The sequence below is a fragment of the Micropterus salmoides genome, unplaced genomic scaffold (genome assembly GCF_014851395.1).
Source record: "Micropterus salmoides isolate LMB-PRFRI ecotype aquatic unplaced genomic scaffold, ASM1485139v1 Ms_hic_scaffold_8, whole genome shotgun sequence".
Taxonomy (NCBI): domain Eukaryota; kingdom Metazoa; phylum Chordata; class Actinopteri; order Centrarchiformes; family Centrarchidae; genus Micropterus; species Micropterus salmoides.
The window spans coordinates 22,378,181-22,402,005 of NW_024044570.1; the positions used below are offsets into that span (position 1 = coordinate 22,378,181).

General features: G+C 39.7%; 2 protein-coding genes across 2 annotated transcripts; one reads left to right on the forward strand and one right to left on the reverse strand.

The window, feature by feature from the left end:
* Positions 1-372: 372 nt before the first annotated feature.
* Positions 373-16,356, reverse strand: LOC119894386 (low affinity vacuolar monovalent cation/H(+) antiporter-like). Its single transcript, XM_038707098.1, has 20 exons — positions 16,149-16,356; positions 9,343-9,507; positions 9,140-9,246; positions 7,917-8,025; positions 7,233-7,349; positions 7,084-7,145; positions 4,507-4,659; positions 4,212-4,403; positions 4,018-4,117; positions 3,799-3,940; positions 3,441-3,624; positions 3,239-3,338; positions 2,785-2,906; positions 2,650-2,681; positions 1,991-2,103; positions 1,706-1,851; positions 1,521-1,615; positions 1,365-1,443; positions 1,164-1,272; positions 373-1,011 (listed from the first exon to the last, which is right to left on the reverse strand). The coding sequence occupies exons 1-20, from the start codon at positions 16,210-16,212 to the stop codon at positions 938-940; spliced, it is 2,265 nt and encodes a 754-aa protein (XP_038563026.1). The 5' UTR covers positions 16,213-16,356; the 3' UTR covers positions 373-937.
* Positions 16,357-18,490: 2,134 nt separating this feature from the next.
* LOC119893699 (zona pellucida sperm-binding protein 4-like) lies at positions 18,491-23,209 on the forward strand. The gene is made up of 8 exons (XM_038706020.1): positions 18,491-19,500; positions 21,010-21,194; positions 21,274-21,371; positions 21,450-21,607; positions 21,695-21,887; positions 22,012-22,159; positions 22,245-22,326; positions 22,407-23,209. The coding sequence occupies exons 1-8, from the start codon at positions 18,534-18,536 to the stop codon at positions 22,523-22,525; spliced, it is 1,950 nt and encodes a 649-aa protein (XP_038561948.1). The 5' UTR covers positions 18,491-18,533; the 3' UTR covers positions 22,526-23,209.
* Positions 23,210-23,825: the final 616 nt, after the last annotated feature.

Below are 23,825 nucleotides of genomic sequence, written 5' to 3' on the forward strand. Positions count from 1 at the left end.
ACAATACTGAGCTACGTCATCTAAAACCTATTGTATCATGATTCTCATTTTTTACCTTCAAATCTCCACTTCAGTAATTTTTTTGGTTATGATTGACATGACATCTTATGGCCTTATTTATGTTATTGTGAAGCTGTCTGCTTCAGTATGTGCTCCGACTGATGCTGATGTGCTTTTTCAGATGTTTATATTTGCAGAATTTTTGATGTTAATGAAAGTTGAATGATCTCTTCTGCATGTGTGTATGTGTGCATGTCACTTTATATAAACCCCCCTAGGAGAAAAGGTGAATGTCTCCTCAAAGGCAGGTTTTGCTGTAATGTAAATTATGTTTTATAATCCCTGTCTGTACAAACAATAAACACAGGCAGCCAGTTTTTCAAAATCTTGTATTTGCAGATATTATTGTTCAGTCAGCAATGCCACTTTTTTACAACTGTAGGGTGCCAGTGTTAAATAATGTTACTTATATCATTTATTCTAAGACAGGTATCATTTTAACATTTCGGAGTTAAAAAGCATACAAAATATCACAACAGTACCTTAGACAGTGCAGATAGTTCAATTTATAACATCAGATTTATATTGTAAAAATTTAGTTTTTTGGAAATGTGAAAGAAAAGCAGTATAAGTTTAAGGACACACTGTTAGTTTACAAACTGTACATTTTTCAGTTATAGGAGTTAATGTTTGGTCAAAACAAGTTCCTTCCTGAGATTAAAATGTTCAGTTTTGTCATTTGTATAATTTAGGATTCAGCCTAATCAAAACAAAATACACAAAATATTTAAGTTAATGGCCCATATCAGGGTTCACACATGATCGTAACACTGTAATGATAAAATCTCATCAACAAGGAGTGGTACTGAATTTGCACACTTGGAGTCCTCTCAAAAAGGTCTAACTTCAGGGGAGCTGAAAAGTCTCAGTCCCACGGTCAGCAGCCTGCTGGAGACGGAGCAAAGTAATACAGAGCCAGTAGAATAAGGTAGACAATCACCAGAGCTGTACCTGAGGGTAGAAAAACATTTGTTTCAGGGTGTTTTTAAATAATAATAATACCATTTGAAAATGAATTCCTTTCTATTGTTCAAATGCACATATTTTCCAGTAAAGGGTGTTCACTCTCTTAATACAGTGTAAAAATCTTAAAACCCTCTCACCCTGAAAATAATCAGACTTTCCATCCATGAAGATGTAGTTCACAAGAATCACACTGAAGATGCTGGCCCACAGGTGCAGATCACTGAATAACAGCACAAATCCCACATCCTTTCGAAAACAAACAGTGATAGATTACAGAAACTACAAAACCCCAAACAGTAGGTATATATTTCAATCTATAAGTCAAAAGGGTGTCTTACATAAAAGGCATTAAATAAGACCAGAATTGGAATCTGTAGCATGCAGACCTGAACAGCAATACAGATTCCCACCTCCAAGCTGAAAAAATACATAATTTAGCTACAGATATCACTTTTTAAATTCTGATGAACCTTTTTGATCAACACAGGATTTACCTGAGACTGATGTTGTTTTGGAGTGCAAACTGGATCCCATTAACAATCTCTGGGATCTCAGGAACCATAGCGAGAACTGTCACTCCAATGAAATACTGGAGATAGAGAGACCAACGTCAGCAGAGCCACAGATAACAAGCCAATAAAAATAAACTGCCTGAGCACGCTCGGATGAATATCCCGACCTGAGAGATGTTAGGCTGACTTAGTATGGGCTGGATGTGCTCTGTGACGAGATCGGCACAAGCGGATGTGAGCACAGTGGCCATTATGAGGATAACCAGAGACCTCCACCATGACCAGTGGACTACTGCTCCGTGGTGGCCAGACACTGCACAGACAAACAAAGAAAATATGGTGTGGCATGTTACCTTCAGACAACTGTGCCCTCACTGTTCTCTGTATTGTAGTGTAATAACGCAAGGTACAGTTTTGTATTAGCTATTGATTCATGAGCGAGAGACTCATACCCTGTCCTTGTCCAACATGAATGTCATAAATGTGGGAGTGCGTCTTCAGTGTGAATATCAGGCCAATTATGTAGGCAACTGGCAAAAGGGTAGATACTGCGTACACCAGTGGCCTGATGACAAGAACACACAATAAATAACAGGGCAGAAAAATAAAGAAGGTATAACGGCATACTGAATCAGAAACTCAAAAGACTATATGGTGACTTGACAGGTTTTAGCTTTTTTGCCTCTGGCCTGCATTTGTTTCACTAGAATGCAAATCAACTTAAAGAGAAATGTGTTAAACTCCTTGTTGGCTCATTCAGCTCCCCAAATCTTATTCTTAAAATAAGTAGACAAATCAGGCAAACCTGGACATTTTGTAGAGAGAGTAAAGTTAACTCTTGACACTCAAATGTCAGAGTGCCACTACATGCACCAACAAGAACAGTTGTCAAAAGAGCGTCTGCTCACATCACAGGGAGAAAAAAAAAAACAGGTTTGTTTCCATCAATGGATAATTATTTTCTATCCAGTTTCTGCAAGTGATTTTTATATTGTACTGAATGTAACTAAAATGGCTCCCTGGAAAGTGCACCCCTATCATCATGGGCTAAAACATGCTAAAAAAAACAGTAAGGTCAGTATATAAATAAAATAAATATATAATTTCTTACTCAACATGGTTGTGGAACAATGTACCGTTGTTCTGTTGAAAAACAAAAAACACATTATACATTTTACAGTGTATGTGAGTCGTTTTACAATGTGAGACTGAAAGGTTTGGTTTTCTCCTGGCTAATGACGCTGACCAGATCGTAGTGGCAGTTGTGGCAGACAAACGGCCCGCTGCTGTTTCCTCCAGTCGAGTTGGTGCAGGCATCGCACACCAGATTTCCGTAAGTCTTGGAGAACATTGTGGGGGCAAACACACCTGCCATGGTCAGGGGGATGAGTCAGTGTATAACATTTGGGTAATGCTTTTATATTGCAGTTGATTTCAGTTTTGGCAGACAGAAATAGTGTGTAACAAACACAGCTGGTTCTGTAGCTGCTACAGCTGCTAAAAAAAGACAAGACATATAGCTGTAACATTTAACTAACTATATGTGAACGATCTAAGTTTGTGAGGTGGTTCGCATCTAAAAATACTGCTAGAAAACAGGAAGTTTTGTTATTATCTCCACCTACTGTATGTCTGACACTTCCAAGAATATATACGTAGCTGGGGGATGGCATAAAGTACATATGTATTGGTTTACTTGCCTCCTACAGAGATGAAAAGCAACGCAGAGCTCACTCCTGTAGAGCGACTGTTGAATGTTTGCTCGCTGTGTCTCAGCCCTCCGATTATCATGCAGATGCCCTGGGAAAAATTCAAAGAAAGGAGCCTCATTCATACTGCACATCCTGTATTAGTGTTGTGTATTTGACATGACTTTTTGTCTCCATTGTAATGTTGGCTCACAGGGATGAAAAGGATGCATCCGAGCAGCGTGCCAGTCAGTGCTGCTTTAACGACTTCCTGCAGACACGGGTTTGCGGCCTGGTGACCTTTGAGCAGGGCTGTGATGTAAAAGGTCAACTCTGTGATGGAGCCGAACGTGGCGTTCACCACTGCACCCACGGCAAAGTTACACTGGGCCGAGATACTGCAAGTGCCAAACATGAATGACAATTAACATCAGAAGCACTGTGCATGAAAGTCTGTAACTCTTTTTACATTTTTGAGACAATAGATGTAAAGGGCAACATCAAATTAAATGTAGTTTATTTCATGTAAAGGCACTTTCCAGGTGTGTTTTAAGGTTACGAACACAGCTCACCTTGCAATGCCCATACCAATATAATAAGACAGAGGTATGATGGAGCCGATGGCTATGGCGAACTTGACCTCAGAGCTAGCATACTGGTTTTCTCTGTCAATATATCCGATTACCATGGCAACTATTACAAGGGGGAGGAGGTCTGCGATGGGGGTCAAAGATGGTAACCGTTTTCTGACACACAGACACAAACACTTCACACATACTAGTAAAGGATACTGACAGCGAACACATTGATCCCATCAACAGTGTACTTGTAGTAGTACCAGTTTACAGCGTGGTAGCAGCACAGCAGTGCTCTGGTCTCATAGCCTTGATGCTAAGGGTCAAGCAAAAAACAAATAAACAGATGCATGAGTATAAAAGTGACACTGAATAATCCTGTGCTGTAAATAATTAAATCTCTCTCTTGCTTTCTTCTGTGAGCAGGTGGAGACCGAGACATCCTCAGGAGCCAAGAGAAGAATGACACCCAGGGTCCGTGCGTTCATCTTGGACACAGGAATGGTGAAGACCAGGATCCAGGAGAAGAAGCAGGCCAGGGAGTGGATAACCACCAAAGGGGGATATCCCAGCAGCAGCCACACGTAGGTGGAGAAACGATACTACACAACAAGTTGAACACTCCGAGAAGTGATTCAGTCATTTATACATACAGTGTATACATCATGTATTGTCTATACGTATATTTTAGGTGTGGAAGGTTACCCAGTAGGGAGTGCGCAGAGGTCTTCCTGGCAATTCTGGGATTGGCACCTCTGTTGGCGAAGGCAGCAGAACTGGCGAGTTATCTTCCATCCCCTCTGTGTTACACTCACAGTCTGGTGCTTGCTCACAACATCTCCTCAATGTATTTCCAATCTGGAGAAACACAACCAGAGGAAAGTGTTAGTCCTGGCTCACTGGAGCACCACCTTTACATTTAATCTCATGTAATCACAATCAAGGCTGAAACTGTTTTGACCTATCAAATATTGTTTCAAATAATTCATTGTTTTGTGTATAACATTTCAGAAAATGCAAAAAAATACCCACCGCTATTTCCCAGAGACTTCATACTACGTGTTGTATCTGACCAACAGGCCAAAACCAAAGATATCCCATTTATAGTGTTTTAAAACAGAAAAGCAAATCTTTACTTTTGAGAGACTGCAGGCTATGGATATTTTTACTTGACAGATAACTTAAATGATTAACCAATTACCAAATGTGTTGTCAAAATTACACAATAAAAGAAAATCAAACAAAAGAAAGAGATCAAATAATAGAGAGTAAAATAAACTGTAAGAGAAACAGAACATAGCTCTAAAGAAACTAGATTAGTTCAAAGAAAAAGATTTCAAGGGTAGAATATGAATTGATGGTTATTTCAAAGTTTAGAGTGGTCATTACTGTGAATGCTAAATCTCTGCTGAGATGCTGAAAGTCTGACTTTGTAAACTGAAATAAGTAGCCTGTGTCTGTGTTGATGTTCAGAAATGTGGGCTGCTCCATTTTGACTTTTATGTATGCCACAGCTAATATTTAAAATTTTGTTAATTCCATAGGAAGAGAATCAAAGAGAAAACCTGGTTGATCACTTTGTTGACGTCTAACATATAATCCCAGCAAGTCAGAATTTGAGCAACACAACATCATCAGGGACATTTGGTTGTGTATCATCTGTGTAACAATGATATGTCCGTTTATATCGCCAAGTGGGAGCCTATACAGGCTAAAGAGGCCCTAAGATTGAACCTTGGGGAAGGCCACAAGTTTGCAGAATAGGACGAGGCATTAACAAATTTACACCTGACACCTACTAAATTCTATTCTATTCTATATTCTGCCTTAGTGTTACAGCACTCTTGTAACTTGTAACGTGTAGTTTACACAAATTGTAGTCCCATTCTTAAAACAGAAACAACTGAGAAACAACAGAGCTGACAGTGGTGGAATTACAGTAGAGTACATTCAGTACTTAAGAAAGTTCCTTTTCAGATTACAATTTTTCACACTCTTACTGTCAAGTCAAAAGCTCCAAATTTGGTGATTTTGAATTTGTCTGATCTTAATTTATGGGTTGAGAAAATTATGATATTTATTGAGCTAAATACACTCTTTGAAGGTCCTGTGTGTAATATTGTGAGGATCTATTGACAAAAATGCAATATAATTTCCATTACTATGTTTTCAGTGGTGTATAAAGACCTTATATATTGAACCGTTATGTTTGTATTACCTTAGAATAAGCCATTTCTATCTACATCTCAGATGACAACACTTTTGTCATTTATCAGCCACCCTAGCTATCCTACACTCTTAAAAAGGGGGCTGAGGGGAGCAGTAGACTAGACAACGTCACGGCTAGATGCCGCTAAATCTTACACACTTAACCTTTAAAACACCTTTGGGTTAGCTGGAAACAGGGCTATTGGCATGACAAGTTGACTTTTTTAGAGATTTGTTCTTCTCACAGGACAGCACTTCTACAAACATATGATGATCGTATAGAATATGATGCATTGCTGTAGACCCAACTACCCAACTGTATATAAAGTAATTGAAAGTACAACCTTTATAAATGTTAGCAGTAAAATGCCACAAACACAGAAGTAACATTATTCCAGAAACATCATAGTAAATGCTGAAAGGGACCATTTTACTGCAGAGTGAGTACTTTTACTTTTGATACTTTAAGTAAATTTAGCAGATAGTAATTTTACTTGAATAAGGTTTTGAGTGCAGGGATTTTACTTGTATTTTCACAGTATGGTGTTAATATTTTCACGGTCTGAATTGAATACTTCTTCCACCACTTAGGGCAAATCTAAATAATTTACTAAAAAGGCTATACAATGTACTCATAGGTCTGTCCTCCATCACTGAGTGATTCTGTGGGGATTCTTCTGCACCTTGTGATGTAACAAATGAGTCACTTGTATTAATATCAAACCAACTCAGATGTACATGTAAACTTTTAAATACCTTACTATTCCCAATTTTCCTCCTCTTTAATCCCTAACTTAAAATAAAAAAAAGACCCAAAGAATACTGGTGGGAGTTTGTTTAAATGATCTGAACTCTATCATCACCAGTGTGTTGCAGTGACAAGCAAACATACTGTGTAGTGTTGCAGACTTAACAATGTTATTCTGCAACGCTCTACTTTCAAGACCACAAGTCAGTGAGAGACTAAGAGGAAATGGCACGATTCAGTGTGCAACTTCCTCATTTCAGGTAGTAGAAAAAGGAAAAGAAACAACTGGAGGAAAATCCTACACATGAAATGAACCCAAACAGTACCTCGTGGATTGACTTGCCAAATGGCCACAGGAAGTAGCAGGACAACTTCCAGCAAAGCTTTCCTGAACAGTGAGAGACAAAATTAATGAGGACAACATCTGATCAATAATAAACATTATCGATTGATCTCTGTTGACTGGCTCACCCACCGTACGGTGCACCAATGATAGTGATGAACATAAGTATGCCGACCAGGAAATATGCCAAAGAGACCCACCAACTGAAGAGAAACACATACACTACATTTCCACATGTAATGAGATGACCTGAAACCAGAGAAGACAAAATCATTAGTGAAAGGCTGACAATTAATAACATTGATGTCATCAAGGTAATTGCTGAGATCTGGGAGCACAGTGGCATCTCTAAAAACAAGTCAGACAGTTAGATGGTGAGACAAAGAACCAGGTTACCCAAACTTACTTGAAAGAGAAAACAAATGTAAACTTGGTAAAATGATTACCCAGACTATCTTTTGCAATCGTCGATCACAGTTAACAGACTGACTTCTTGTCTCAACTTAGACCCATCATGTGTGGATTGGTTGTCCGCAGTTTTTCTGATCGATGAGGGATTACTCTTGACATTTTGTACCTCTCTTGTTTACCACCAAATAAAGTCATTAGTAACGTTGGAGAACTGCTGGCTTGTTTACAGCCTCTATGATCGTCTCATCGCTCACCTACAGTATGTTGTTGTGTTCCCGGATCTCAGTAATTACTTTACAGTAAGTTAAGTACAGAGTTATCATAACAAAAACAAACAATGGCCACATCTATGACATAAAGGCCCATGTTGTATTAAACCTTAATTACGAGCACAATAACTTGTACCTGAATGTGGTTTAATGACGTTCAGTTCAGAGTAGAGCTCTTTCACAACCTCTGACCTGTCTTCAAACGGACGCTCTGTCACATGGCTCTTCCATTTTCTAAAACCAAACTGACACAAACAGACACACATGCAGTTTGAGGAATGAATCGTCCTGCCAGCTGTGTTGCATTCAAACACAGGCGCGCAGCTGATAGCTCATTGCAAACGGGGCGAGGACGTCTTGTTTACACTTTTATTGTTACGAAAAACAGCAAGGGACAGACAGGCTGCCAGCTGCTCTCACACCTGTGGTTTGGTTCATCTGGTGCAGACCAAGGGGGGAAATTATAGTGTTGCGTATTAGTGTTGGCTTCATGTTCATACTGACTTTTTACCAACATCCCAAGAGGAGTAAAGGTGAAGTTATACAGACTAACAGGTAACTCTTTGATTGGACAGTTGGCGATTGTCATCCTGCATCATCAGGACCCACATGGGGAAATCAAATTCCACGGACTGACAGAGGTGTATGTGTAAGTTTAATGCTTCTGATGTATACTATATTTTGTGTCATGAAGAATTATATATTATTATAAATATTATTACCGCATGTTATGATAAATGACGAAGAGTAGGATTCTTGTACAGTAATGATACGGGGCTTATTACTGTGGGATCCCTGTTACAAACTTTTTAATGGACTTATTGGACTGACAAATTACACAGAGTTTAAGCACAGCTTTTTTAACAGCTGTTGACCTATTAATCAGGGAAGTACATACATGGTTACCAAATGATTTACATAAATATATACTTGGCTTGCACGGGTCAATTGCTTCCTGAAGAGATTTCATGATCAGCAGATGGATTTATTAATAATTTAGCTTTTGAAATTATGTTAAAATCAAATATCACATTTCATAAAATGCTGTGGTTGCTTTGTTTGCTTTCACATAACAAGCACCAGAGTCTGCAGTCTCACTGCAATTGTCTGGTCTGCACCAGAGTTGGAATGATAGCTTTGTGGTGTGGGCTCAAGGGGGGGTACTAAAGGGGGTGGAGTCAACGGCAGTACCAATAGGCCACTGTGTCCACTCTCGCACTGTTTGCTGCATGAGAGGAGAACCTCTTGGCAGTGGTAAGGGCTCCTCTCTGCAGAAGACACAGACGCACCCCCACCCCACTCGCTCCGCTACAGCTCAAACCACTTGTGACTCGCGCAGGGAGCCCTCAGATTTCTTACCCTGTAATTATTGACCAGTCTGTTGGCCTCCACTTCGTTCTCTGCTCTGATGGTTCTCTTGCTTTGGATCTCCACCCAGCTGTCATCATAGGCATGATGGATCGGGCCTAAAATGACAACCAACAAGATGACAAATAAATGTTTGAAAACACATTAATATTGCTATTTAAAAAAATCTAAATAACTTGGTACCCAGTACTCACATACGTGTGCAGACGTGCATTTTGTTGTGCACAGTGCAGAACATAAGGAGTGATGTGAAGATGGAGTGCACGTGTCTGTTGAATTAGGTTGTGGACCTCCACACAGTCGGTCATAAATCTGTTCATGATTGTGGTCTGCCTGGGGTTCATGCGCCCATGGGGGATCTGCAACACCAAACGAGAAAATAATTTCACAGAGAGAACTAAAAGATGTTTTATATTGTCACAAAGTAAGTAGCTGAAATATTTGTCAGTGATGACAAAATTATTCGAAAAGTACAAAGACAGTAATGAAACTACTGAGAACACAAATCATAAAGTTTCTGTACAATTTGTCCATGGGCCAGATAATCACAATATTTGTGGCTGAGCCTGACAATGTACCCATACAAGCGGTCTGAGAAGGCCTGCAGAGAGACTGCAACTCATGTATTTGGGGTGGTGATGGAACAATGGATAAGACATATGCCTTTGGTGTGAGAGACCCGGCTTCAATTCCACACCGTGACACATCCACCAATGTATCCCTGAGCAAGACACTTAACCCCTAGTTGCTCCAGAGGCGTGCAACCTCTGACATATATAGCTCTGGTAAGTCGCTTTGGATAAAAGTGTCAGCTAAATGAATAAATGTACCCGCCTCCTCCCAGCATGTCCCATGTCGGTGCAGAGATTAGCATAATATAGAATAATATTATACTTAACCCTTGGTCATGTAATTAAAATAATTTTATTTAACTACTATAATTATAATTTCATTCAATGTACTGTTTTGGCACAGCAGTGAATGGACAATTACTTTTGTATCTTATTAACGTATTAATAACCTGACCAAATTTTGCCTGAACCTTTGAGTTTTGAGTGTGTTGCTCAATCATACAGTCAACTGTTGAAATGATTGTGTGAATTTTACTGAGGCAGCTTTAAGATTAAGGTACAGCGTACCTAAAGTTTTCATCTCATGACATGTTTTATGACATTACCACAAATTTATTCTGCTTTGAATGACTAGTTTAAGGTTCAGTGTGTAAGTTTTAGTGACATCTAGTGGTGAGGATTGTGAATGTGCACAGTGGGAAGCAATATCCAATAATTTTTTTTAATGCAAATTCGGAATGTATTCATTACTGGTCACTTGATAGGCACATGGTCTTGTTATATATCACAATTAGCAGTAAAAAAAAAAAAAATACATGTTTTCCACCAGGGCAGTAAAATGTGAAGTTTAGCTGCTGATCTGAGCTTCCCTGCTGTTACCGTTTCATTAGCAACCTGTTTGTCTCACGAAGGTAACCGCGCATTTCTGTCCAGGTAACAAAGCCATAACAGAGGCTGGAGAAGAACTACATGAAATTACAATCCAACTAAATATTTGTTCTACCAGCGCAGTAAAGGTTTAGCTGGCTGATCTGAGCTCCGATGCTGGAAGCTGCCGTTTCATTGCCAATTAGCGATCAGCTGATTCTCACGAACATAACATACAAAGCCAAAAAAAGAGTGAGCGAGAGAGAGAGTCACTACATGAAATGAATCCACCACAAGCCAAAGCACAGTGCTGGAGAATAAACCAATCCAACTAACAATAAGTGTTTTTCTGCCAGTCAGTAGGTTTAGCTGGCTGATGCTTCCATGCTCTAAGATAACATTACGGTTTTATTGCCAATTAACGTTACTGATCAGCTGATTGTCTCGTAACCGGCAAAGCCAAACCACAGGCTGGAGAATAAGTAGGCGCCATGAAATTAATCCATATTTCAGACCACTGACGGGGGGAAATGGCTCTCTCGTGATTATGGCCAGCTAATAGCGAAAGCTATCAAACAACAGTTTTCATTTGCGTCGCTAAAGTCTGACAAAAAAGTTAATTACCTGTTCAGCAGAAAACAAACAACTTCAGCACCGCTTTGAAAACTTCTGTCCCACATCTGGGAAAATCCACAAAATCCGTGATTTCTGCTGTTTGTCCCGACTCTGTCTGGCTCTCGTGCTAAATAACACGTGTGCTCCTTCAGTTGTCCAAATGTCACTTCTCTTCTTTGAATGCAAAGCATCGCGGTTCCCAGTACCAGCGGAGCTGGGAACCCTGTTGTTTTCGTTGTCGTTTTTATTATTTTTTTATTCTTCCGTGCATAAAACTCATACTGCGGCCTAGACGGTAACTGCTAGGGACGCGAAACTCCTGGGGTAGGTCCAGTTCACTGCACGTAACTCAGGCGCAAAAACCCGCACACTTCTTCCTCTAGGGGGCGCTAGCGCTATAAACAAGGTCAACGCGTTTAGCCTTGGAACTCCCGCCTACGAAGGCGGAAATTAAAAACCTTATATCCACGCCAGGGCAGTTAAATAAGATTTTTTTTAAATTCTTCCTCTATAACCACAAATCACATTGACATGAAACCAGTGCCGAATTGTTCAGCAATGGGACATTTTGCAAGATAACTACGGCTCACTACATTGCACATTCATAAACCTTACGTCTTCGTGTTTGGGGGATGCTGCCGATTCCGATAGTATAGGACACGCCTCTGTGCGATGACGTTTTCATTTCGCGAAATCGCGAAAACTGGAAAACTTATTTTAATTAACTCCTCCGAAGCCGCAAGTCCGATAGACACAAAACTTGGCACAGACCATCTCTGGACCCAGCCGAAGAAAGTTTGTAGAGGGAATTTTAATGCCACAAAATATGTCCCAATTGCAAGCTAACAAATATTTGCTAAAAACAGCAAGTATAATATATCTCAGGCTTGGAAAGGCCAATCAACACAAAACTTGAGGACCTTATGTGGCATGCCACCCTGAGGGGCTGTGCAAAATTTCGTACATCCCATAGACTTACATGCATTTTACATCTCCACAACCACAACTCCGATTGATATCAAATTTGGGGCAATTGTTCCCCATGGGGCCCTGATCACACATGATAATTTTGGTGCAATTCGGCCAAAAGGTGGCACTAAAAGCAAAGCTGAAATCTCTCACTCAATCCCATACATTCCTATGGCATTTTCAAAGGCAGGACGTTTTGCCTCTGTTTGGAATGGCCCATCAACACCAAACGTGGGGACCTTATGCGATACGACGGCAGGTCGCCCGGACCGAATCGCGCACCCTCCGCTGGGCCAGGGGGGAGCGGCTTGCGCCAGGAGGCTTGGACCCCGCTTACAACTGCTTGCAGTTCTAGTTATTATTATTATTATTCCCTCTTCTTCTTCTTTGTACGTATTCAATGTAGCGACGGGTGTCTACACTACCGGAATTACACAAGCAGAAGAAGAACGCCGTGATGACGAAACATGCTCCTTAGCGCTGTTTGTTCGTTGACGGCTACGGTAGAAACATGGCGACAAAATACAGCGACATCCGCAGCAGGGGGTGCCCGCGGTTATGTAGATATAAATGTCTCATTCTAAGGTAATAAAAGCATAATGGTTCATCATGTAAGGTCTTTACACACCACTGAAAACATCTTGTGTATCTTATATTGCATTTCTGTAAATAGAGCCTCAGAAATATTACACACTGAACCTTTAACTAGTTAAAAACAAACAAGTCTTTGTCTTGCGTACAACATCCACGTCCATTGACTTTTGCTATTATACCTTTATTTAACCAGAAAAAAAACTCATTGAGATTAAAAATCTCTTTTTCAACAGTGTCCTGCACAAGACAGGCAGCAGCACAATTAACAAGGTTGCAGATATAAAAACATATAAACATAATATATATGTACGATGGGATTAAATAATCAGTTACAAGGTCATAAACATTTTGCCGCTGATTCCAGGCAGGGAGAGCAGCATACTTAATTTCCCCTTTACCCAATTCAGTCTGTCTTAAGGGGCCGGTATTAGTAAGAAATCCTGTGAATGAAGACAGTTCTTCCTGTACTTTTCTCTTGGATGTAGATTTGTAAGTAAGATGGAAGCAGACAAAGAATAGCAGCAATGGTGATTAAGGGCTCTAAAGTTTGTGATGACTCAGTGCTCCATAGTAAACAGTATCCAACATGGCTTTGAATGGATGCATGCATGTATATAGGATCGCCATATTCTAACACTGACATAAAGGTGGCACCAATAAGTCTCATTTTGGCCTCAAAGGAGTTGATGCTGGTCTGTGTCAGCTAAACACTGTATCTGCAGCACTGCAGTTCTTTCCTTCCAGAGTTACTGGCGTTCCCAACATCCATTGTACTGCCCAGAATCACACCTCCATCAATAGCGACACAAATGAAAAATAACCTACATCGCACACACATACAGTCCCCTCCAAATGTATTGGAACGGTAAGGCAAACTGACCCCTGATGAAGTCCTCTGTTTTGTTGGCAGTGTGCTTTGGGTCATTGTCCTGCTGCATGATCAACTTCCTCCCGATTAGTTTCAATGCATTTTTCCATAAAATGGCAGACAAAATGTTTCTGTACACTTCTGAATTCATTCTGCTGCTACCATCATCAGTTACATCATCAATAAATATTAATGAGCCTGTTCCAGAAGCAGCCATGCACACCTAAGCCATGACATTACCTCCAACATGCTTCACAGATGAGCTTGTATGCTTCAGATCATAAGCAGTTCCTTTCTTTCACCACACTTTGGCCTTTCCATCACTTTGGTAGAGATTAATCTTCATCAGTCCATAAGATTGTGTTTCAGAACTTTTGCGGCTCATCTCTGTACTTCTTTGCAAATTTCAGTCTGGCCTTCCGATTCTTACTGCTGATGAGTGGTTTGCATCTTGTGATGTTGCCTCTATATTTCTGCTCTCTGATTCTTCTTCGAACAGTGGATTGTGATACCTTCACCCCTGCACTGTGGAGGTCGTTGGTGATGTCACTTACTGATGTTTTGGTGGTTTTCTTCACAGCTCTCATGATATTTCTGTCATCAACTATTGTTGTTTTTCTTGGCCGACCTGTTCGACGTCTGTTGCTCAGTACACCAGTAGTTTCTTTCTTTTTCAAGACATTCCAAATTGTTGTGCTTGCTATGCTCAATGTTTGTCCAATGGCTCTGGTCGATTTTCCTTCTTTTCTCAGCTTGACAATGGCTTGCTTTTCTCCCATAGACAGCTCTCTGGTCTTCATGTTGGTTTTTTCCTCTTTAACAGGAAATGCAGTCTTTATAGGTTTGACCCAAGGATGAAAACTTAGACTATTCATGCAGAGTTATTTAATGTTTGGACAATCAACCTAAAAGGCAACACCTGGGCAACAAGAAACATCTGTCAGTCACATGTTCCAATAATTTTGCTCACTTGAAAAATGGGTGGGTTCAAACAGAGAGTGGTATGTCCTGAGTTGTTTAACACAAATGAGAGCTAAATTTCTGAACTCTTGTCTCATACTCATCTTTTGATCTTAAACCCAAATGTCTTCAGTGAACAACAAAAACAAAGGAATTTGTCTTACCGTTCCAATACTTTTGGAGGGGACTGTAGCTTCCAAAATTATTACCCTCCCAAACACCCAAACTCTAAGACTTCAGCCACACAGCCATCACATGCATAGCGCTCACAATAGCCCATGATCCTCAGTATCCCCTCCATTAGTTTTTCACAGTACTCACACAAGGATGTTGTGTATATGTGTGTTCATGTCTTGAGGCATATTCAGTAGCCTACACTGACTTAAACAAACCTGCTCTTAGGGGCAAAAAGTGCTTCTATCCATCTCCCAATATTTCAACTGATTACTGCCTCTGACAACAGTTGTATTTGTTCCACAGGGAAACCAGAAGCATCACTGCAATTAAATAAAGGATCATTCATTAACTCATTTCAAGGCTTGTCTCTAGCAAGACATCATCATGACAAATGAATGAAACCACTACATCATGGGACAAGCCAGTATAAAAATCGTGACTTCCCCTTTCAAACAGAGCCTTCACACACTTTAGGTAGAGTCTTGTTTGGTTTCCTCTTTCTGTTTTAGAAATACGTGCAAACTTGTGTGTGTTAGGGATTGTGCACCACTGACAGAGGAGGTTTGGCAGCATTGCTTTAATTCACTACTTTATTATCCACAACATTAAGATGGGCATATGCCTTCATTAAAGTAAATTAGTCAATTCAGGACATAATTCACGACCTTATTCATGACTTGCCTATATTACTCCTCCAGATTTGGAAGTTTTTGAAACCCTAGAATGAGATTTGTTGCTGTTACCGAGTGATGGAGCAAGTCTGCACTATAGGGCTGAAACAATAATTCCATTAATCAATTAGTTAATTAATGAACTATTCTGATCATCGATTAATCAAAACATGTCTTATCCAATGAGAGGATTTGTTGCTTTCTGTTTAATTCTATATATATAATATTTGGGTTTTGGACTGTGGGTTGGAAAAAGCAAGCTGTCTGGAGATGTCACTCTGGAAAACTGTGATGGTCTGTTTTTTTAATTACTACTATAAAGTATTAGTAAAGCATTATCTGCAGCGCTAGATTGGACAGCTAACGTTACACGTTGTCTCATAGCAGCAAACAGCACTAAATTAAATAGATGCCCTATTTCACTTATATTTATATGTGCAGTTATGGACATCTGGACACACACACACACACACACACAGAGGGGGGACACGTCGTAATCAATACAACGTGACTGGCCGATATGCAACAGTAGTCTACAACACTTTGCCAGTTTTCTCTTTTCATTCACATAGCCTAACGATATCAGGGTGCTACTGACAGATTTAAAATAAGAATATAACGTTAAGTGCTGTTAAAGACACCGTCGCCTTGTTACAAATAAAGTTTTTTTTATTACTACAAGCTAAATATGAGCTTGAGTCGCTCACCTTGGGTGTTTTCAGCCGGCCTCCTCCTCCGGCTGTTCGTGTCTGAGCTCTGCTTGGATGACATGTCCGCCTGTAAAAACCAAACCCACAAACACCCTCACTGTAAGGTCTTCTTATGTCAGCTGGTCTGACCCGCTCATCTCCTCAAGTAAGCGGCGCAGATGTGCCCCGCTCGAAAGATGACGCACTTAGAGACTTACTGACCGCGTGAAATTGTGGGAAATGTAGTCCACTCTGGCTGAGCTCTTTAAAGGGAAAGCCTGCCCTAAAGTCAAACGTAAACCCGATACCTACACTGTGCTGTTATTTAGTGGTGGAAGAAGTCTGTGTATAAATACTTTGTTACGCAAGTAAAGGTCCTGCATTCAAACTCTTACCTAAGTAAAAGTACAAAAATATTAGCATCAAAATATATTAAATATGCCAAGTAGAAGTACTCATTATGTAGAATATCCCATTATGTTAGGCTATTGTATACTATGATATTAAATTATAATTACTGATGCATTAATATGTAGGCTACATCACTTGCATCTGAAGAAGGTGGGGCTTCTTTTTTCCAAAAGGCCTAGCCTGTTGGAAACCCTGCAGGGTAGGCCATAGCTTGTGAATTTCACCAAGGGATCAATAACATCTTATATTTATCCATTAAAACATCATAATGTGTTTGTTTATTATATTTTGTATTAATCCGATCTGCAAAGTATGTGGTAACTAAAGGTTTCAAAGAAATGTAGTGAAGTAAAAAGTACAATATTTGCCTCTAAATGGTAGAGGAGTGAAAGTAAAAAGTAGCAGAAAATGGGAATATTTGTAAGTACAAGTAGCTCAAAATTGTACAGTAGGCATATTTAAATGTACTTTCCTCCAGCGGTGTTTTGAGGCTACAATGGAAGATATAATATTCAGATCTTTTTCTTTTACTTAAGTAAAAGTGGTAACACTACAATGAAAAAACATTCAAAGTAAAGGTCCTGCACTTAAAGCTGTTCGTAAATAGAAGTAGGGCTGGACTAGTTGTTGTTTCAAAAGGGGTTTCAAATGAAATTTAAAAAAATTATTATTTGATTTAGATATATCAGAATCATCTTTTATTGCCAGGTATGTCTACACATACAAAGAAGCCGGGCTACTAAAATCAGACACAGACTTCAGTGTAGACAAAACAAATATTCTACACTGTGAACACAAAAAATATAGACAAATTGACAAATAGTGCAGTGAGCAGAGTGCAAAGGATGCAGAAGTATGTACATGTCGGAGGTGGATGTGATATACAGGTACATATACATGCATACAACACATCACAGTGCAATGAAGCATAGTGCAAAGGATGTTGGAATAAATAAGTATTAATAAGTATTTTGTGCAGGAGTAATGACTTGAGGTAGGTGGATTTGGGATACAGTTTCTACAATATGACAAGTATGAACAGCACTGAAATAGAGAATGGTGAATAAATAATAAGTGTTAGCCAGTAAACAGGTGGCTGATTAGAGGCAGAGTTACTGGGTTACATTGAAGTGTAGCAAATAACAACACATACACAATTGCAAAGGTGTGTGTGTTCACTATCTTGTGGTTTGTCCCTAAATTTTTGACTGTTTACTCATAGGCGTAAGACAAACTGTTAACTAAACCAAACTGTTGAAGACCTGTTGCATTAGCAAAATAAACATCCATCCATCCTCAACCGCTTATCCTGCGTACAGGGTTGCGGGGGGCTGGAGCCAACGGCATCGGGCAAAAGGTGGACCTCCCTGGACAATACTGTGATGGATTGGCGACCTGACCTAGGCAAACAACCAGTCACACTCACACCTAAGGACAATTTAGAGTTACCAATCTGCAAGGCTACATGTCTTTGGACAGTGGGAGGAAGCCAGAGTACCTGGAGATAACCCACGCAGACATGGGGAGAACGTACAAGCGCCACACAGAAAGGCCGGGGCAACCGGGTCGCCCGCAAAATAAACATTTGGTGACAAATTAAGGTTGAGGCCACAAAGACCTTGGGTAAGGTTTTTGTGACCCAAATGTTGGACTTGTCAATAAATACTTTAGTGTCAAGCTGTCATCCAAACCAGTAACCTGATATGATAAGACACGTGTTTCATCCCTTTGTCCCACCCATGCAACTGATCTTGTGAACAAGCCAAAAGGCTTATCGAATCATCCACCTGAATAATGTAAAAAAAAAGAAGAAAACATTACAAAATACACCCCTGAAGCTTTTAAGTGGCTACTGAAAAGACAGGAAGTTGTGATTGGTGGTTATTTGGCCCAAGAGGTGGGTTTTTAAAACTTCAAGTCTAGTCACATATAAATGTGGCAGCACACATAAGAATACATTTGGGGACTGTCCTGGTCTAACTGCTGTTAACCATGGCATCGTGCTGCAGTGTTACCTCTTTAGTGGCACTAACACTGCTAGGCTGCTTAGTTGGGACAAAGGTAGAAGCTCAAGACTTAAAATTTCCTGCATCATATCAACCACTGAAGAAGGTACCACCAGTTCCTGGTCCACCAGAGTTTCCTCAATATCCTTCTCCGCAACAGGTTCAACCTCCTTGGCCACCAAAAGTTCCTCAATATCCTACTCCGCCACAGGTTCAACAGCCTTCGCCACCAAAGGTTCCTCAATATCCTTCTCCACCACAGGTTCAACCTCCTTGGCCACCAAAGGTTCCCCAATATCCTACTCCACCACAGGTTCAACAGCCTTCGCCACCAAGGGTTCCTCAATATCCTTCTCCACCACAGGTTCAACAGCCTTCGCCACCAAGGGTTCCTCAATATCCTTCTCCGCCACAGGTTCAACAGCCTTCGCCACCAAGGGTTCCTCAATATCCTTCTCCACCACAGGTTCAACAGCCTTCACCACCAAGGGTTCCTCAATATCCTTCTCCACCACAGGTTCAACATCCTTCACCACCAAGGGTTCCTCAATATCCTTCTCCACCACAGGTTCAACCACCTTGGCCACCAAAGGTTCTTCAATATCCTCAAGTGCCACGTGTCCAACCTCCTCCATCAATAAAGGTTCCACCTAAGGTTCCTCAATATCCTCAAGTGCCACAGGTCCAACCTCCTCTACTACCACCAAAGGTTCCACATAAGGTTCCTCGATATCCTCAAGTGCCACAGGTCCAACCTCCTCCATCAATAAAGGTTCCACCTAAGATTCCTCAATATCCTCAAGGGCCAATCACTCCATCGCAACATGTACAGACTTGTGATGTGGGAGATGCCCAGAAAGTCCCATGTGGAGGTTTAAATGTCACTACTGCTGCTGCATGTCAAGCAATTAGCTGCTGCTTTGATGGCCAACAGTGCTACTTTGGAAAAGCAGGTGAGTTTCGACAGGGCTGTCATTGTTCTCCAAAGAGCAATCTTTGTTCTAGCTGCTTTTCTTGTTGTAAATGTAAACACTACATTGCAGTGGTGGAGATACTTAAGTTAAAGTAGCAATTCCACTCAAGTAGTACTGAATTTAAAATTGTAGGCTACTTTAGTAAAAGTACAAAAAAAAATTAGCATCAAAATATAAAGTTCCAAAATTAACAGTACTGCTTATTCAGAATGCTGTATTTTATATTATGCACAACTTTGTACTGCTGGGTAGCTTGTGATTTTCCCCCTCGCGATCAATAAATTCTTAAGTGTAGGCTGTATTAAACACATGTAGTAGAATAAAAAGTACAGTTTTTCCCTCTCTGTTATTTTCCCTCTGTCTAATTGTACTGCTATAGAAGTATAGAGTAACAGAAAAAGGAAATACTGAGGTAAACTAAAAGTACCTCAAAATTGTACCAAATTACAGTATTTAAGTAAATTTACCTAGTTACTTTCCATCACTGCTGCATTGTGTCATCAATAGATGACTAACTAGTAAAAGTATCACAATAATCCTATGGTAAAAAAGGTTTTGCTAAAATTTTGTTTGTTCAAAAGTATTATTCAGTAGTCAGGTTAAGCTTATACAACGCTTTTCCCTTCTTATTCTACGTCCTATAATGTGTTCATAATACTTGCCCGGATCTGCCGTAATCATTAACACGCTAGCATTGTGGCTCTGTCAATGGCAATAATGACTGACTGATATCTTGACAAATATTGGATTGTCATAAGATTTTTGCTTAAACATTAAAGATCCCCAGAGTATGAATCCTAATGACTTTGGTGATCCTCCGACTTTTCCTCTAGCAGCAGCATCGCCTTACAATTTCATTTTGTTCAATGTCTTCAAAACTGTCATTCCCATCAACTTTAGATGAACTTTTATTGGTGTTAATTACCAAATGTTAGCTAGCTAACATGCTAAACAAACAACATGTTTAAACCGTCATTATGAAAATCTTGGCATGCAGCTGTTAGCATTTAGCTAATGGGACAGCTGTATCCAAAGTAAATCCAAAGAAGGTTAAAGTCAAGGGCAACTGGACTTGGTTGAAGATAGTAGAAGATTTTAACCTCTGTGGGGTTGTTTGCCAGGATCGTTGTTACTGCTGGTTCGTTATTGCTCCTGGCTGTTGTAAGGACAGTTGTTATGGTCATTAGAACCACCCATGGTCAAATCAGAACGACCATCGTTGGCATCTTCACCTTAAATAGCTGAGTTTCCCTACTAGTCATTTCAGAACTGAAGAAGTCTCTTGAATGAGGGACGAAACATCTTCTAGTATCTTCAACCGAGTCCAGTTGCCCTTGACTTAACCTTTGGATAACTATGACCTGGATGACTGAGAACCTTCACAGACATCCTAAGTAAACCCTAAATTATTTGCTCAAATATCTGTGATCTCTTTGGTCAGTAATATTGAACCATTCAACATGTCAATGCATGTTTTTGTGCCAACAGTGACCGTCCAGTGTACTAAGGATGCCCAATTCATTGTGGTAGTAGCCAGAGATGCAACTCTGCCCACCCTTGACCTCAGTTCAATCATACTTTTGGGACAAGGTCAAGGCTGTACATATGTTGACTCTAATTCACAATTTGCCATCTACCAGTTTCCTGTTACTGCCTGTGGCTCTGTTGTTATGGTAAGAGCTTGACCTTTACTTTTCAACCAATAAAAGTAACTCTGAAAGACTTTTGCCACCATTTTTTTACCTTTTGTAGGAGGAACCTGGTGTTATAATCTATGAGAACAGGATGTCCTCTTCATATGAAGTAGGAGTTGGGCCTCTTGGATCCATTACCAGGGACAGCCACTATGAGTAGGTGATCATTTAAAAGAAATCTATAGTGTCAAAATGTTCTGACCAAGGAACATAATGCTGGTTTTCTCTGTTTAGTTTGATCTTCCAGTGTAGGTACATTGGCACTTCTGTTCAAACTTTGGTTCTACAAGTACCATTACTAGATCCTCCTCTACCAGTTGCTGCTCAGGGACCCATCACAGTACAACTGAGGTTGGCTAACGGACAATGCTATACAAAGGGTTGTAATGAAGGTAAGTGTGTGTCCGCTTGGCAGCCTTGCTTTGTTGTTGATTTCATAACGGTGGCTGTCATACTGACTGGTATCTCCACTCTCACAGTGGATGCAGCCTATAGCTCTTTCTATACAACAGAAGACTATCCTGTGACCAAAGTACTGAGGGACCCTGTGTATGTGGAGGTTGAACTCACTGAAAAGACAGATCCAAAACTTGTCCTGACTCTTGGTCGCTGTTGGACAACCACAACCTCCAACCCTCACAGTCTGCCCCAGTGGGATATTCTGATAAACGGGTAATCAATACCAATTTACAACATGTTTGATGTTTGTGAAAGTACATTGTTGTCAGGTCTGCTCACTAGGAATAAAATTCAATTTGACTTTATTGTCGTTGTCTTGATATCATTTTTCATCCAGGTGTCCATACTACAATGATCACTACTTGTCCTCACTGGTTCCAATCGGCCCGTCCTCTGGTCTTGACTTCCCAACTCACTACAGACGTTTTATTTTCAAAATGTTTACCTTTGTGGACCCCCAATCAATGGCACCCCAGAAGGAAAAGGTAATAAATATATGCGCTATACTGAGAAACTGCTGCAACTAAAATATTTTTGTATTGCTCTGCCAACACTGTTTCCCTTCTTCAGGTGTACCTTCACTGCAGCACAGCTGTTTGCACTGATACAACACGCCAATCCTGTGAACCATATTGCTCAGTCTCAAGAAAAAGTAAGAGATGAATTTAATATCTGTAGAATTCAGTAGCAATATTCTCATAAATCTTACCATCTTTTTATGTCTGTCTGTAGAGAGAGATGTGGAGGCTGTGGACCAGGAGACCGCTGAGCCAAAGGTTGTGGTTTCTGTTGGACCTCTGATCATGAGCGCTTCTGAACAGCAAAGTGTGGAGCGCCAGAACATTTTGTAAAACATTTGGAACATTAACATGGTTCGGGTATTAGTGGAATGAAATGAAAATGAGTGGTGTGCTGTAGGTAAATGCTCATGCATTTGATAAAACTGGCTATGATGTGCTTTAAAAGCTCCTTTTTCATTTCTTTGACACTTTGTCAGCAAAGTGTTGAAATAACTGGTAAAAGATAGTACAGTATTGGATTGGACTGCAAGAGTACTTTGTTATTGGTAAATAAGGAAAATTCCAAGTTGCAAGAAAGACATTTCTTGAAAAGGGTTAAATAAGATACAACAAATGGTTAAAACTGTAGAGCATGACTTTTCAATTAATTTGTCTGGAATCAGTAACAATCTAATAATTATGGATTGTTGGTATTAATGCTGAACTTTGTTTATGATGATGTTTACAAAATAAAAAAGATGCTACTGAAGCAATTCAAAATCTTTTTTTGTCAAAATATTTACTGTATGTATGTGTTCCTTTGTGTTCTATTTTACTGAACTGTCTAACCCTGACATGGAAAAGCAACATCAGCAAACATGTCAAGTGTACCAGCAATACAAGGTATCATATTGGCAAAATCCAAAACATCCAAAACATATTAATTAATTAAATTTATGGGGACAGCTACTATAAGTAGGTGATCTTTTACAGATGTCTGTAGTGTCAAAATAAAGTTCTGACCATGGAACATAATGCCGGTTTTCTGTTTTCATATTGTCAATGTCAACTTTATTTATATAGCACACTTTAAACAATCAAGATTGACAAAGGTGCTTTACAAAATAAGAGTACAACAATAAAACAGTAATTACAAGGTAAAAGTACAACAATAAAACAGTTATTAGAGTACACAGTATATCATAGAACATATGATATATAATGAAAATAAAAGCCCCAGATCACTAAATAATCCAAAGTATCGTATTGGCAAAATCAAAACATTTTTAATAGATAAAGTGTCTTGTACAGTGGTGGATGATACAGTTTGAGTAAAACAGTAGTACCACAATGTAAAAATACAGTTACAGGTAAAAGTCCTTTTACTGGAAAAACTACCGAGTATAGAGCAGCAAAATGCTGTTACAATTGTCAGTACAGTAATGTGTATGCTTGTGGGTAATTGAATCTATAAAAATGCACAATATTCATTATCTTATATATAATGCTTGTAAAATGTGAATGTGTAAGGTAACTAGGGATTACATCTGTCAGGTATATATAGAGGAATAAACAGTGCAATATTTCTAGCAAAAAAGGTTGTTGTGTAGAGGTAAACTGCATAGGAGTAGCCCAAAATACAAATATTAAA